This window comes from Scyliorhinus torazame, chromosome 16, assembly GCF_047496885.1.
Source record: "Scyliorhinus torazame isolate Kashiwa2021f chromosome 16, sScyTor2.1, whole genome shotgun sequence".
NCBI classification, from domain to species: domain Eukaryota; kingdom Metazoa; phylum Chordata; class Chondrichthyes; order Carcharhiniformes; family Scyliorhinidae; genus Scyliorhinus; species Scyliorhinus torazame.
Window position 1 is genome coordinate 151465763 of NC_092722.1, and position 13699 is coordinate 151479461.

At 51.3% G+C, this 13699-nt stretch overlaps 1 protein-coding gene across 3 annotated transcripts in view; it reads left to right on the plus strand.

Annotated features, from left to right (window-relative positions):
- LOC140393136 (disintegrin and metalloproteinase domain-containing protein 12-like) overlaps positions 1 to 13699 on the plus strand; it is a 597415-nt gene that overhangs the window by 501509 nt on the left and 82207 nt on the right. For all 3 annotated transcript variants that reach the window (XM_072479211.1, XM_072479210.1, XM_072479212.1), the window contains 3 exons: positions 450 to 539; positions 6198 to 6393; positions 7523 to 7631. In XM_072479211.1, coding sequence (XP_072335312.1) covers positions 450 to 539; positions 6198 to 6393; positions 7523 to 7631 — 395 coding nt within the window. The remainder of the gene's footprint in view (positions 1 to 449; positions 540 to 6197; positions 6394 to 7522; positions 7632 to 13699) is intronic.

Here is a 13699-nt window from a genome sequence, read left to right on the forward strand (position 1 = left end):
GGTCTGTGCCAAATTGTCAGCTCCTACAATCGGGAGATGTTGTACGGCCAAAACAAGCAAGAACATAAGCTTGCTTTGCTTTCAAAATTGCAAGAGAGAGCTGAGTTAGACACATGCCAGCAGGTTTGTTGTGGCTTTTAGAAATATTATCAATTGATCAAATGATCTCCTTTGCATTATTCATTTTACCTATGACATAAATGAAGATCTGAATGTAGCACAAACAATAGCACAGTCAATAATATTAAGAGATGACTTGAAAATAGCACATAAATAATCAATTAAGGTTTAAATCTTTTGATCTATGCAGATAGACTTTGTGCTTTGTTACCTAACAGTAATTACAAGTCAAAAATGTCTTCTAATTCCAGTAACTTTCTATTGCTTTGATTATTGAGCATAAATGCATGGACATGAATAATTCTACCTGTTTGTTTTTCTTTTTTGAGGAATGTACCAATCCCTGCTGTAATGCAAGTATCTGCACTCTGAAGCCTGAAGCAGTGTGCGCACATGGACTTTGCTGCAAAGACTGCAAGGTAACTGAATGTTTTCAGAGCTAAGGTTCTTTCTATCACCAAAAATGACATATTTTGCAGTTCCTAAAAAACTAACATTCACAGACACACTCTCGAAACGTGCAATCAAATGGAATTTAATTCTTGTGGTGGGGAGCACATCCACAGGCTGGAAAACCAGCGATAGCCGTGATACAGGCATTTTCAGGATGCCCAATGAGATTAAGTCCCAATAAGGCCCTTATCTTCCCACCTTCAGGTTTCCCAACTCATGTGAAGGGAATTTCCCGCAGAAATAGGGGCAGCACGGTCGCATAGTGGTTAGCACAGTTGCTTCACAGCTCCAGGGTCCCAGGTTCGATTCCCAGCTTGGGTCACTGTCTGTGTAGAGTGTGGACATTCTCCCCATGTCTGCGTGGGTTTCCTCCGGGTGCTCCGGTTTCCTCCCACAGTCCAAAGATGTGCAGGTTCCCGTAACAGCCTCCCCGAACAGGCGCCGGAATGTGGCGACTAGGGGCTTTTCACAGTAACTTTATTTGGAGCCTACTTGTGACAATAAGCGATTTTCATTTTTTCATTTCAGTTTGGCCATGTTAAATTGCCCTTAGTGTCCAAAAAGGTTAGGTGGGGTTACTGGGTTACAGAGATAGGGTGGAGGCGTGGGTTTGAGTAGTGTGCTCTTTCCAAGGGCCGGTGCAGACATGATGGGCCAAATGGCCTCCCTCTGTACTGTAAATTCTATGAAATCGTGTTGCAGGGTGGAGCGGTGCTGCTGCCAGTGCAGCGGTGTGACCTCAGTAGGATAGGTGATTGAGCCTCAGGAATAAGATAAGTAGGGGCAGGAAGTGAGGGTGAGGACCATCAATTTGAAGATCTGTTGGGGAGTGGGGTTGGTATTACTCCAGGTCCTTCCTTTCCCATCAGTGGGTGCCTCTGTCAGGTAGAGTGCTCGGCAAGGAGGGACTCCCTGCTGGCTAAATATCAGCGGCAGCGGGATGAGGCCCTTAAGTATCCACTTAATGGTCATCAATTGGACGTAGGCCTTCGAACCTTCCTGTCCAGGAAAATCAGACAGAGGCGAGAAGGCAAGGCAGCGGGATCTCTACGCCGCAACGTCCCACCTAACCATGTACCTCTCACTACCAGCCTCCAAACCTGCCTCTGGAGGGTGCATTATGTTCCACTCATTGTAAAATGATATTGGATAGAAAGACAGTATCTGCTGCATTTATCAGACAACTCATGGAAATACAGCATAAACAAATGTAGAATAAAGACCTTGGAGACTCAGGGCTGGATTCTCCGATTCTGCGGCTATGTCCGCAGGAACCATCTGGTCTTACGACCAGAAAGTTGGCACCGATCCTCAGCCCAGTGGGGGGCTAGCAGCAGTACAGCGTAAAGCCCCCTGCTTTACTTGCGGATACGGCAGCAGAATGGCTGGGTCCATGGCCGCTCATGCGCGTGGACCCAGCCTGCCAAAAGGTGCCCCCCTGTAACCTCCCTCAGCACCCCTGGACCACTCCCTCCCAGCCCCCATCAAAGTCCCCCTGCCAGCAGAACGGCTCCCACAGTCCGCAGCCGCAGACACGCGCCCCACGCCTTCGGGAACTCAGAGCATCGGGGGAGAGTCTTAGATGATGTCCTGAGGCCGTCCATATGGCGTGCGCCGTACTCCCCGAGTACACCATTTTTAAGGGGTGGAGCATTGCAAAAACAGCGCCACCCCCGATTCCAGCGTAAACGTGGATTCTCCGGCCGATCGCTGAACGCGATTTCGGCAATCGGAGAATCCCGCTCTCAATCAATGACACCCCTTATTAAAAGCCCAATGGTATGGTGCATTGGTGTAACATGATGCTCACTATGGCATTTGGATCCACAATATGATTTCTCACAGCCTGGATTCATTTGTTTAATTTTTTTTATAAATCAAGAGTACCCAATTATATTTACTTCCAATTAAGGGGCAATTTAGCGTGGCCAATCCACCTAACCTGCTCATCTTTGAGTTCTGGGGGTGAGACCCACACAGACATGGGGAGAATGTGCAAACTCCACACAGACAGTGACCAGGTCTGGGGTCGAACCCGGGTCCTCAGTGCCGCAGTCAGCAGTGCTAACCACTGTTCTACCGTGCTGCCCTCCACAGCCTGGAATCATGATGTTAGTTGGACCACCAGGCCTGGAAACAAACAGAGCGATGATTTCGGTTTTATACTGGAATTTTGAACAGAAGGTCTTCTTGCATGAAGTTTGCCTTATATAATTGTATAAGCCTGGATTAGTTATCCTTTATGTTACTGCCTCTCTACAAATACAAAGCCAGAGCCTCATATCTGTCTTCATAGTGCAACAGATGATTCTCCTTGATTTTCTTCGTACCCTTAGCAAAGTCACATTGTCCCATTGATACATCCTTCCAAGGGTCATAGAATTTACAGTACAGAAGGAGGCCATTCGGCCATCGAGTCTGCACCGGCTCTTGGAAAGAGCACCCTACCCAAGGTCAACACCGCCACCCTATCCCCATAACCCAGTAACCCCACACTAAGGGCAATTTTGGACACTAAGGGCAATTTATCATGGCCAATCCACCTAACCCGCACATCTTTGGACTGTGGGAGGAAACCGGAGCACCCGGAGGAAACCCACGTCGGGAGGGGAAGAGTGAGGAAGCATCAATCTATGTCAAACAGTCAGCGATTAGTGATCAGACATATAGCAGCAATGGACAAGGACTGGGAACAGCCTGACCGTACCTCTGTGGTATAGCAATAGGATGTGATAAATAAGGAAGATAATTATTCTTCAATGGAAGGTGGGAATAAATCAAAAGAGAAATAAATCAGCCCTGATATTTAGCAAACTTGTGAGGGATTTATATACTATCCATTATGAACAAACCTCACCTCCATTATGGAAATACTCGGCAGATCAAGCAGCATCTGTGGAGAAACAAAAGTCAGTCAGTCAGGCCTTGGGGACCTTCCTCAAGACTGGAAGACGTGACACATTAGCAACATTTAAAAAAGAACAGAACATAGGAAAGTGGGGAGGAAGAAAAGAAATACAGCAAATTAATAGAATGGCTTGTGAAGTACTTGTGTGGAAACAGGAGATGGTTAAAAGGCAGAAGTGATATTAGTGAGAGAAAAGAGGAAGCAAAATAAGAGAAACAATGGCATCTCACTGTAATACCATTTTCCTGTTCCTTACCTAACTTCAAGTCATTTTGTTTACTTCCCTTTAATTTATTTGCCTTTTCTTTTCTTTTGTTCTGTTCCTTTTTACTGATATTCATCTTTAATATCTTCCAATCCTGATGAAGAACCTTAAGACTGAATGGTTAACTCTCCAATCTCGATTAATCTTCAGATTCCACCCGACATATTGAGTATTTTCCAGTCTTTTGTCTTGGTTTCCAGATTTCCAGCATCTCCAGTTTTTTTCTTCATCTTTTTGCTGTTGTCTCTCTCTTACCTCATTTACTTTCAATCTACATCCTTACAAAATATATGTTTGTCTTCCCAAAAGTGTAAATTGATCAAATAGTTTTTTTCTCCCTATTGCTTTAAAACATGGCCTTTGCAATTACTGGGAATGCCTTTATGGTTCTCATGACACTTTGTGGAGCAGTAAGTGACTTACTTTGTTCCTCTGTGTCCAGATTCTAGATGAGATCAATACTTGGAATGTTGTGATGCATGTGACAAACCTTGTCAAGTCTTGGCTTAGTTAGCACCAATGGTAAAGTTGATAAAAGCCTGGGCTGAATTGCCATTGGAGCTAAAGGAAGCCACAGCCCTATATATTACCCATTCAGTGGGATATCTATAGGTAAAGTCAAATATCAGGGGCGAAATTCTCCTACCCGCCCCGCCACATTTCTGCCCCGACCGGCCGGCGGGAGTCTCCGTAACACCGGCCGGTCAATGGGATTTCCCATTGTGGGGCAGCCCCACGCCGTCGGGAAACCCCCGGGCGCCGGCAAAACGGAGACTCCCGCCGGCGGAGAATGACGCCCCTGTTATGAGAAAATATTGTTCTTAATTAATTTATCATCTCGATTTGATACAGTAAATATAGAGTAGCAGATGGGTATGTGTGTGTTATAGTTCTGTAACAGAGGTTGTGATGTCAGTGTGGGACAATTTTCCACCTTTGTGCTGCTCCACACAGAAGTTCAATCTATTGAAATTTAGGTGTGAGCTGAGCATGATTTTGCTATTGTTTAAGTTAATGGTAGGAAAACAGAGTGCTGCGGCACATTTCCAAAATGTATTGCAGCACATGAAGCCCTCTGCTAATAGTGGAAAGGTAGAAAATTACATCTTATGAGTGGAGTTAAGACAAGAAAATAATTTAATCATATATAATGTGATAATAATCACATATAATTGAATAACCTAATTCAGTCTGTTTCTTATTTGGCTAGGGATAGCATGGCCATTAGTATTAGCACCAGTACTTGAAAAGGTCCAGCTCGTGACATGCAGTATTTCAAAGGCAATAGTGGTCATTTATTTCTATTCCGCAAAGTACCAGAGTAATCATTGTGTCAAGATGTTGGTGACAATGCTACGAGAAATGTGGTGGGCAGGATTTCCACACGTTTGTCTGATTCAACCTAACTGTAGTGAATTTCCCAGACTTATTTGAATATTTTTATTGGTTCCTGGCAGTCTTGCTATCTGTGGTTGGGGGCTTGCCAACGAGGAGACGATGTGATGGGAAATGACTGCTGCTAAAGGACTGTGATACCACCAGCAGCTTAACAGACCAGTCAGATCCACAATTCTTAGAATGCCTTTGCCTCCATTAATTTAAAGGAAATGGCATCAATAACAGACATTGCTAAAATTTCTCTCTCCAAAACAATTTAAACTGTGGCCATTTAACCTTTATTTCTATTATCCTGTTGCCTTGTAAGTAAAGAAACCTGCTAGTATTTTTATTTCTTCCTCAGGATATGGATGTAACTGGTAAGGTAACCAATTTTTGTCTATACAGAGTTGCTTTGAGAAAGTTGTTGCTGGGTCAAAATCCTCGAACTGCCTTCCTAACAGCACTTTGGATGTACCTACACCAATGGACTGCAGCGCTTCAGGAAGGTCACCTGCACCATAAGCAATAATTGCGAGCTTAGTCCAATGATGAATTTTTTTTTTTAAATTCCAGTTCTCAAATTGCCACAGTGGGACTTGAATTTGTGTTCTCTGTATTATTAGTTACTAGTCCAGTAATATAAAACTGGCATGTGTAAAATCCAGTGTTATTGAAGCAATAATGATGAACATGAGATACATGGGGGGTGAATTACCATGTGGGTTCTCCTCTGCATCTGCCATAATTTCAGCACAAGATCCACTGGAAATCTAGGACAATGGTCTTATGGTAGTAACACAGGACAACTGAGAGAACATCTGCAGAATTTTATTCCCAAGGTGCCATCCATTATAATTGCCCAAATGTAAATATGCCCACCTTAAATGTGGTTAAATTTGATGAACAACATTTGTCGTTTGAATCAATATTAAATGACAATATTAACTTTCAATGTACGTTTGTCTGCACCAGCAAATGACCATCATTCCATTTGCACAATTTTGAACTGCACTCTGTAACCTTCAACGTATTAATTTATTTTGGGCTTTTTTTGTGAATGTGCGTTTACAGCTAAAGCCTCCAGGAACCCCTTGCCGAGATTCCAGCAACTCGTGTGATCTGCCTGAATTTTGCACTGGAACAAATGCACAGTGTCCAGCCAATGTATATCTACATGATGGTCAACCCTGTCATCAGAAGGACGGTTACTGTTACAATGGAATGTGCCAGACCCATGAACAGCAGTGTATTACTCTCTGGGGACCAGGTAGATAATGATTAAATTAAATCCAACAACAACAGAGCACAGAAAATCAAATTTCTGATCATGTTTGGAGAATATTTGAGGCAAGAAGTTAAAATTGCTATTAAAAATCTGAGACCTTTACAGTGCCATGCTGCACGTGAGGCGAGTCAATTCTTCTGCTGATAATGGTTCTACTTCAACTCTTACACTTGGTAATCAGATTGTTCTGAATGGCATTCACTGTTATTAAGCTGAGAGAACAAAGTGGACTTTGCAGCTCTTGAACTAAATGTTAGGAAATGTGCAAAAGGTCACAGGTGCTACCTGTTAACTTCTGCTTCACCCCGTGCTCCTGTATAAGCATGTCATCTTTGTAGGCCTGACACAAACAAGAAATCCCGACTGTGAAGAATTAAAGAAACAGTCTATGTTCTACTATTTGATACAGCATGAATTGTACCTCAGCACCTACCATGGAGCTGCTTTGAAGGTATTGTCATAGCTGATTTGATTTCTGGTCCAGGATGATTGCCTGAAGCAGCTACCACAAAAGCTGAAAAGCACATAATGCTGAATTTTCCAATGTGTAACATTATTATTATAGAGGATCATTGGCGAGATGCTTATTTGTTTGACTCCAGAGACTGCCAGCCAGTAATTTCTTCCTGTCACATCTGAGTTGAATTTCATCAGTCCTTAATGAAGCTGTGAAATGGAGGGCTTTTAATAAAGGTTTTTCTACCTTCGTGGCTGAAAAACAGTCTTTCTGCACAAGGACATTGATGTTAGTGAAGTGGCATTAGCTCCAGTTGCAGCATATATTATCTTGAGGTGGACTTGAAATGAGTGGGGAATAGATGGTTCATGACAAGAATTTGTTCATTATGACCATAGGTTTCTCCAGGTAGGGTTTGAGAAGCTAAAACCCACCCCTCCACCAACCCAACATTGATAAATCAGTTTTTATATTTGGTAACAACTTTGTTGCCGGGTACTTTTCTAAAAATGAGGTGAACACTATTATTCCACATTTCATCAGTTTGAAACTGTCACTGTTAAAAGATGACAAGAAGTTCCATTTCCTAACACTTTCTTTATTCACCTTAACAAGTACTCATAAAAGTGACTGAAATTGTTCTGACTCCTTTAGGTGCTAAACCCGCCCCTGGAATCTGCTTTGAGAGAGTAAACTCTGCGGGTGACCCGTATGGTAATTGTGGGAAGGACTCAACTGGTTTGTTTGCAAAATGTGAGATCAGGTACAGACAATACATCTTCTATCTTCTCACGACACAAGCAATTGACTTAAGACTTTTCTATTCCATAATTTCTCCACCTGGAATCATACAAAAAGCCTTTGGTGAACTTCTACAAGCCTCCACTTAACTTTTGTTTTTAATCACCTTTTACCGTTTCTCCCTCTCATCAAATGCTTATGATTTGCTTTCATTTTTAGCACAAGTCACTGAGTTTTTTGGGTGAGTTTGTTATATTTGTCTCTTCTATGAATAGCGGGTGCCAACATTGAAGCGTTACACTCTGTGTTACGAGAATTTTGGATGAGTATAGATTTAAGTAAACTGCAAGCGAAGTACCAGTGTTTGTTTAATTTAACAGCGATATCACTGTTCTATCTTTTTTGACTGAGGAACAAATATATCTGTAATCTAGGGTAGGCTGTTTAACTCTTATATATCATTTCTTTGATAATTTATGAACATATTGGCCCATAGTAAATGATGCAGTGTTTAGGACCATGGTGTCCAATTTTCAAGCTATCAAGGTTATGTTTTCTGTATCTGGCATTTAATTTTCCACCGGGCTTGATTTTCTGCATTAACAGAATCATATTTCCTTAATAATGAATTGAATATCGATCGATGATGACTGGTTCTGACCAATCTGAGTTTACTTTCCACTCATCATATCAATTTCCTAATGGTCTACATTAGCTCAGTATCCATGGGCGAAATTCTCCGTTATCGGCGGAAAGTCCGCCGATCGGCGCAAACAACGGCACAAATCCGGCTTGCGTCACGTCGGAAAAATGGGTCGAAAGTCTCCGGCCCGAAATGGGCTAGCAGCGACGTAACGGGATACGCGCTTGCGCAGTGGTTCACGCCGTGCAGCGTCATACGCGCCGCACGGCGTGACGGCTCATAAGGCCGCGCTGCTCCCCCCCACCCGACCGCAACACCCGACTGGATGGCTGGCCGCCGCTCAGCCCCAAGGTTCCAGTCACGGGATGTGGAGGCGCTCCTGGACGCGGTGGAGCAGAGGAGGGACGCCCTGTATCCCGGGCACGGCCGCAGAGTTGCCCCACGCCACAGCCGGCGTCTGTGGAGGGAAGTGGCAGAGGCCGTCACCGCTGCGGCCCTGACACCACGGACAGGCACCCAGTGCCACAAGAAGGTGAACGACCTCGCCAGAGCAGGCAGGGTGAGCCTCCCCCATATCCCCCCTCCCCCATATCCCCCATAATCCCCCCTCCCCCATATCCCCGTCCCCCATATCCCCCCTCCCCCATATCCCCCCTCCCCCATATCCCCCCTCCCCCATATCCCCCTCCCCATATCCCCCTCCCCCATATCCCCCCTCCCCCATATCCCCCCTCCCCCATATCCCCCCTCCCCCATATCCCCAAGTGAATCCAGCCCTAACCTTAACCTCTGCAATGCACGCGCAACCGATTGCGTGCATTCATATACCTGCCTAACAGTGTTGCCTTTTACCCCTGCCACCCCCCCACCCCCCCCCCACAGGAGAAGCGCGCACACAACAATAGGGAGCATGTGAGGACTGGAGGAGGCCCCGCTGATGAGAGGCCACTGACCGAACACGAGGAAAGGGCCCTGGAACTTGCTGGCGGACCTGACGACCGGGAGGTTGCTGATGCAGAGGTCGGGGGCGTACTAGCAAGTGAGCCACCGACAGCCCGTCCCCATATCCCCCCTCCCCTATATCCCCCTCCCCCATATCACCTGATCACTGCCTGATGTCTAACCATGCATGCTTCATTGTGTATCGCAGGACCAAACGTCCAGGCACCCATCCCCGCAGATGCAGACCGCCCGCAGGATGCCCCTCGGAGGCCATGGGAGACAGAGAGACCCGGACCCTCCAGCATGCGACGCCCGGAGGATGCCCCTCGGAGGCCACGGGAGACGGAGAGACCCGGATCCTCCAGCATGCGACGCCCGCAGGATGCCCCTCGCACACCACGGGAGACGGAGAGACCTGGAGCAACAGGGAGACGACGCCCCCGTCACGTGCGGGAGCGACCACCCAGCGACGAGGGGGGCAGCCACAGGACCCCGTCACATCCGAGCCAGGACACCACTACCCAGGACACCACTACCCAGGACACCACTACCCAGGACACCACTACCCGGGACAGCACTGCCCAGGACACCCCTACCCGGGACAGCACTACCCAGGAAGACGAAATACCGGACAGTGACTCAGAGTGGATGGGTGGAGACGAACCCCCACCCCAAAGTGCCATGGACTCAGAGTGGGACGAAGAGCACGACACAACGCCACTGCTGTCACCAACACCCTCCACCATCACAGAAACACTCACCTCGGTTGGGCACTTTAGTGGTGATGCGTCTGGTACACTCACTGGTGCGCACAACACAGCCGTCCCGGTACAGCAGGTGGAGGTAGGAGCAGCAGAGGGGCTGGGCGGTCGGAGGGCAGCCCAGCCCAAGCGAACATCTGCCGCCCAGATGGATCCCGGGTTCCTGGAGTTACCACACCCACACATAGATCCGATGCAACCACCGACCCGGAGACGAGCGAAGAGGGTGACGGCCGGCTTGCGGCGGCTGCAGTCGCAGGTGTAGGAGTCCACCCGCGTCCAGGAGCTGGGAGTGGTACCAGTCATGCGTGCCACCCAGGCTGACACCGCAAGGGTGGCGTCCGCGGTGGAGGCAATGGGTGCGACGGTGTCAGACATGGGGAACGGTTTGCGAGGCCTGGGGCTTTCCATGCAGGCGGCGCCTGTGGCCCAGGACATGGCTGCCCTCTCACAGGAGGCCATGAGCTAGTGCCAGCGCCAGATGGCAGAGGCGCTCAACGCCATAGCCCAGTCTCAGCAGGCCATGGCCCAGTCTCAGCAGGCCATGGCCCAGTCTCTGCAGGCCATCGCTGAGGGCATCGGCGCCAGTGGCCATGTGCGAGCCGGCGTCGCACTGTCACAGACAGGGTTTGCCAACCCCCTGGGCTCCATGGCTGCAAACCTGCAGACCCCTGTCGATACCAGCACTGGCCTCCAGGACTGGCAGCGCCAGATGTCAGGGGGGCGTCGGATGGCCAGTCCGTTCGCATCCCCCACCCATGCAGAGGCCTGGTGGCCATCGGGCACCCCGAGGGAGGAGGAGATGGTGTGGTCCGTCCCGGGTCCCCCTGTAGGGGAGGTCCCGGTACACCGCCACACCTCGGACTCCCCCCCCTTCCGTCCCAGGTACATCGGGTGGGCAACGGGCAGGACAGGCTGGCAGCTCGCCATCCCAGTCGCCCGGGCCGCAGCCTGGCCCATCTGGGCCAGGACGCCCCAGGAAACGGCCGCCAAGGGGATCCAGTGTCAGAGGGCAGGAATCACAGGAGTCCACCTCCAGTTCTGCTGTACCGTCTGGGGAACCACGTAGACGTAGTCAAAGGGCCCGTAAGGCCAAACAATTAGACACTGAGTAAGTTGGCACGGGTGCAGGGCACAGATGAGTTTTAGGGGCTAGGGCACGTGCATGAACTCCTTTGGTTATTAAAGTCAATGTTACACCTACAGAAGCTGCCTTTGTACTCTGTCCAAAGCGTGCGGGGGTGTCATGTACGTTGAGCGCAAGTGTGTGTGTGAGGGGTGGTCTTACCTCAGCCCCAGGTGAGTCTGCCCCCTTCCCCCTGGGCCGCCATCAACATCCCCCCGGGCAGAGGACGGGATCGTGCACTGCAGTGTCACAGCCGCATGCAGGGATGGTCCGGGTGGATGGTGGTACTGTGGCCAGGGGTCAGACATAGTCGAACGATGTGGAGCCAGGAGCTCACCGCAGGGCGGGTTGTCATCAGCCTCCATGGCCTGCAATAGACACGCGTCCACCCACAACTGTGTGAGCCCGGCCCGTTGTGCCGCAGGTGGATCGGCAATGGGAGGGGGGGTGTGCATGCGGGTGGGGTGGGTGGGGTTGGGGAGGGGGGTGAGGGTGCTGGGTGGGTGGATGGGTGGGGCGTGTGGGTGGTCGGCTGTTGCCATGGTGTGCGGTCTGTGGCCATACTACCCGATTCCCACGCCCATCTAGTCAGTGAAGCGGGCGGCTATCAGTCTGTCCCGTGCCCGCTAGGCCAGCCGGTAACGGTGGACAGCCACCCGCCTGTGTCTACCCCGTCTGCCCTGACCATTACCCCCATCCCCCTCATCTGGGGAGGACTGCGCCTCTTCCTGCTGCTCCTCCACTCCGCCCTCCTCTGCCTGCGGCACATCGCCCCTCTGCTGGGCTATGTTGTGCAGGACGCAGCACACCACAATGATGCGGCCGACCCTATCTGACCGATACTGGAGGGCACCCCCAGAGAGGTCCAGGCACCTGAAACGCAACTTCAGCACGCCAAAGCACCTCTCTATCACTCCCCTTGTCGCTACATGGGCATCATTGTAGCGGTTCTCCGCCTCATTGCGTGGCCTCCGTATAGGCGTCATCAGCCACGATCGCAATGGGTAGCCCCTGTCGCCCAGCAACCAGCCCCTCAGCCGGGGATTGCGTCCCTCGCACATGCCGGGGATGGATGACCGCGATAACACGTATGAGTCGTGTACACTGCCTGGGTAACGGGCGCAGACGTGCAGGATCATCATGCGGTGGTCGCAGACCACCTGTATGTTCATCGAATAGGTCCCCTTCCTAATGGTGAACACGACCCTGTTATCTGCAGGTGGCCGCACGGCAACGTGCATCCCATCAATCGCACCCTGGACCATGGGGAACCCGGCCACAGCAGAGAAGCCCACGGCCCGGGCATCTTGGCTGGCCCAGTCCACAGGGAAGCGGATGTAGCGGTGCGCCATGGCATATAGGGCATCTGTCACTGCCCGGATGCACCGATGCACCGATGTCTGTGATATGCCGGACAGGTCCCCACTCGGTGCCTGGAATGACCCCGTTGCATAAAAGTTCAGGGCCACCGTAACCTTGACGGACATGGGGAGAGGGTGTCCCCCGCCAGTGCCACGCGGTGACAGGTGTGCCAGCAGGTGGCAGATGTGTGCCACGGTTTCCCGCCTCATCCGGAGTCTCCTCCTGCATTCCCGGTCCGTGAGGTCCTGGTATGACTGCCGGGGCCGGTACACACGGGGCTCCCTCGGGTGCCTCCGTTGCCGTGGGGCCGCGACGTCCTCCTCCCCCTCCTCGTCCTGTCGGTCAGGTGTCCCTCCAGCCTGGGCGGCTGCCGCCTGTCCCTCTGCGGCAGCCTGCGCCGCCTCTCTGGCACGCTCCTCCTCCTCCTCATCCAGGGCAACATAGACATTAGCGGCTGCCGCCACGGCGGCCAACATCGCTGGATGATCGGAAAACATGACGGCCTGGTGGGGGGGAGGGGAACGACGACATGTCATCATTGCCCATATCCCCTCCTCCCCCCAGCCAGGTGGCATGGACCGCATGGGTCCAACTGTTGGAGGCTGGCACCTGGCCAGGTGGACCAACTCACTTGCCCTCGCATCCCCCTCCCCGGCACGGACCCCCCCCCCCCCCCCCCACAACCTCCTCCCCGGCACGGACCCCAACCTCCTCCCCGGCACGGACCCCAACCTCCTCCCCGGCACGGATCCCCCTCCCCGACACGGACCCCCCCCCCAACCTCCTCCCCGGCATGGACCCCCCATCCCCCTCCCCGGCATGGACCCCCCCCCAACCTCCTCCCCAGCACGGACCCCCCATCCCCCTCCCCGGCACAGACCCCCCCCAACCTCCTCCCCGGCACGGACCCCAACCTCCTCCCCGGCACGGACCACCCATCCCCCTCCCCAGCACGGACCCCCCCCCCAACCTCCTCCCCGGCACGGACCCCATCCTCCTCCCCGGCACGGACCCCCCATCCCCCTCCCCGGCACGGACCCCCCTCCCGGCACTCCCCCGGAGCCCAGCCCACTCTAACCATCCCCCCCCCCGCCGCACAGACACACACACAACCCGAGACACACCTCTCCTCACACATTCAGACTGCGGCCACGCCATCGCCTGCCCAGAGCCAACCCCCCAGGCCGTCACTCACCTCCACGCTGGTCAGCGTGAACCTGGAGCACAGGGTCACGCCGATGAAAAGGAGGTTTAAT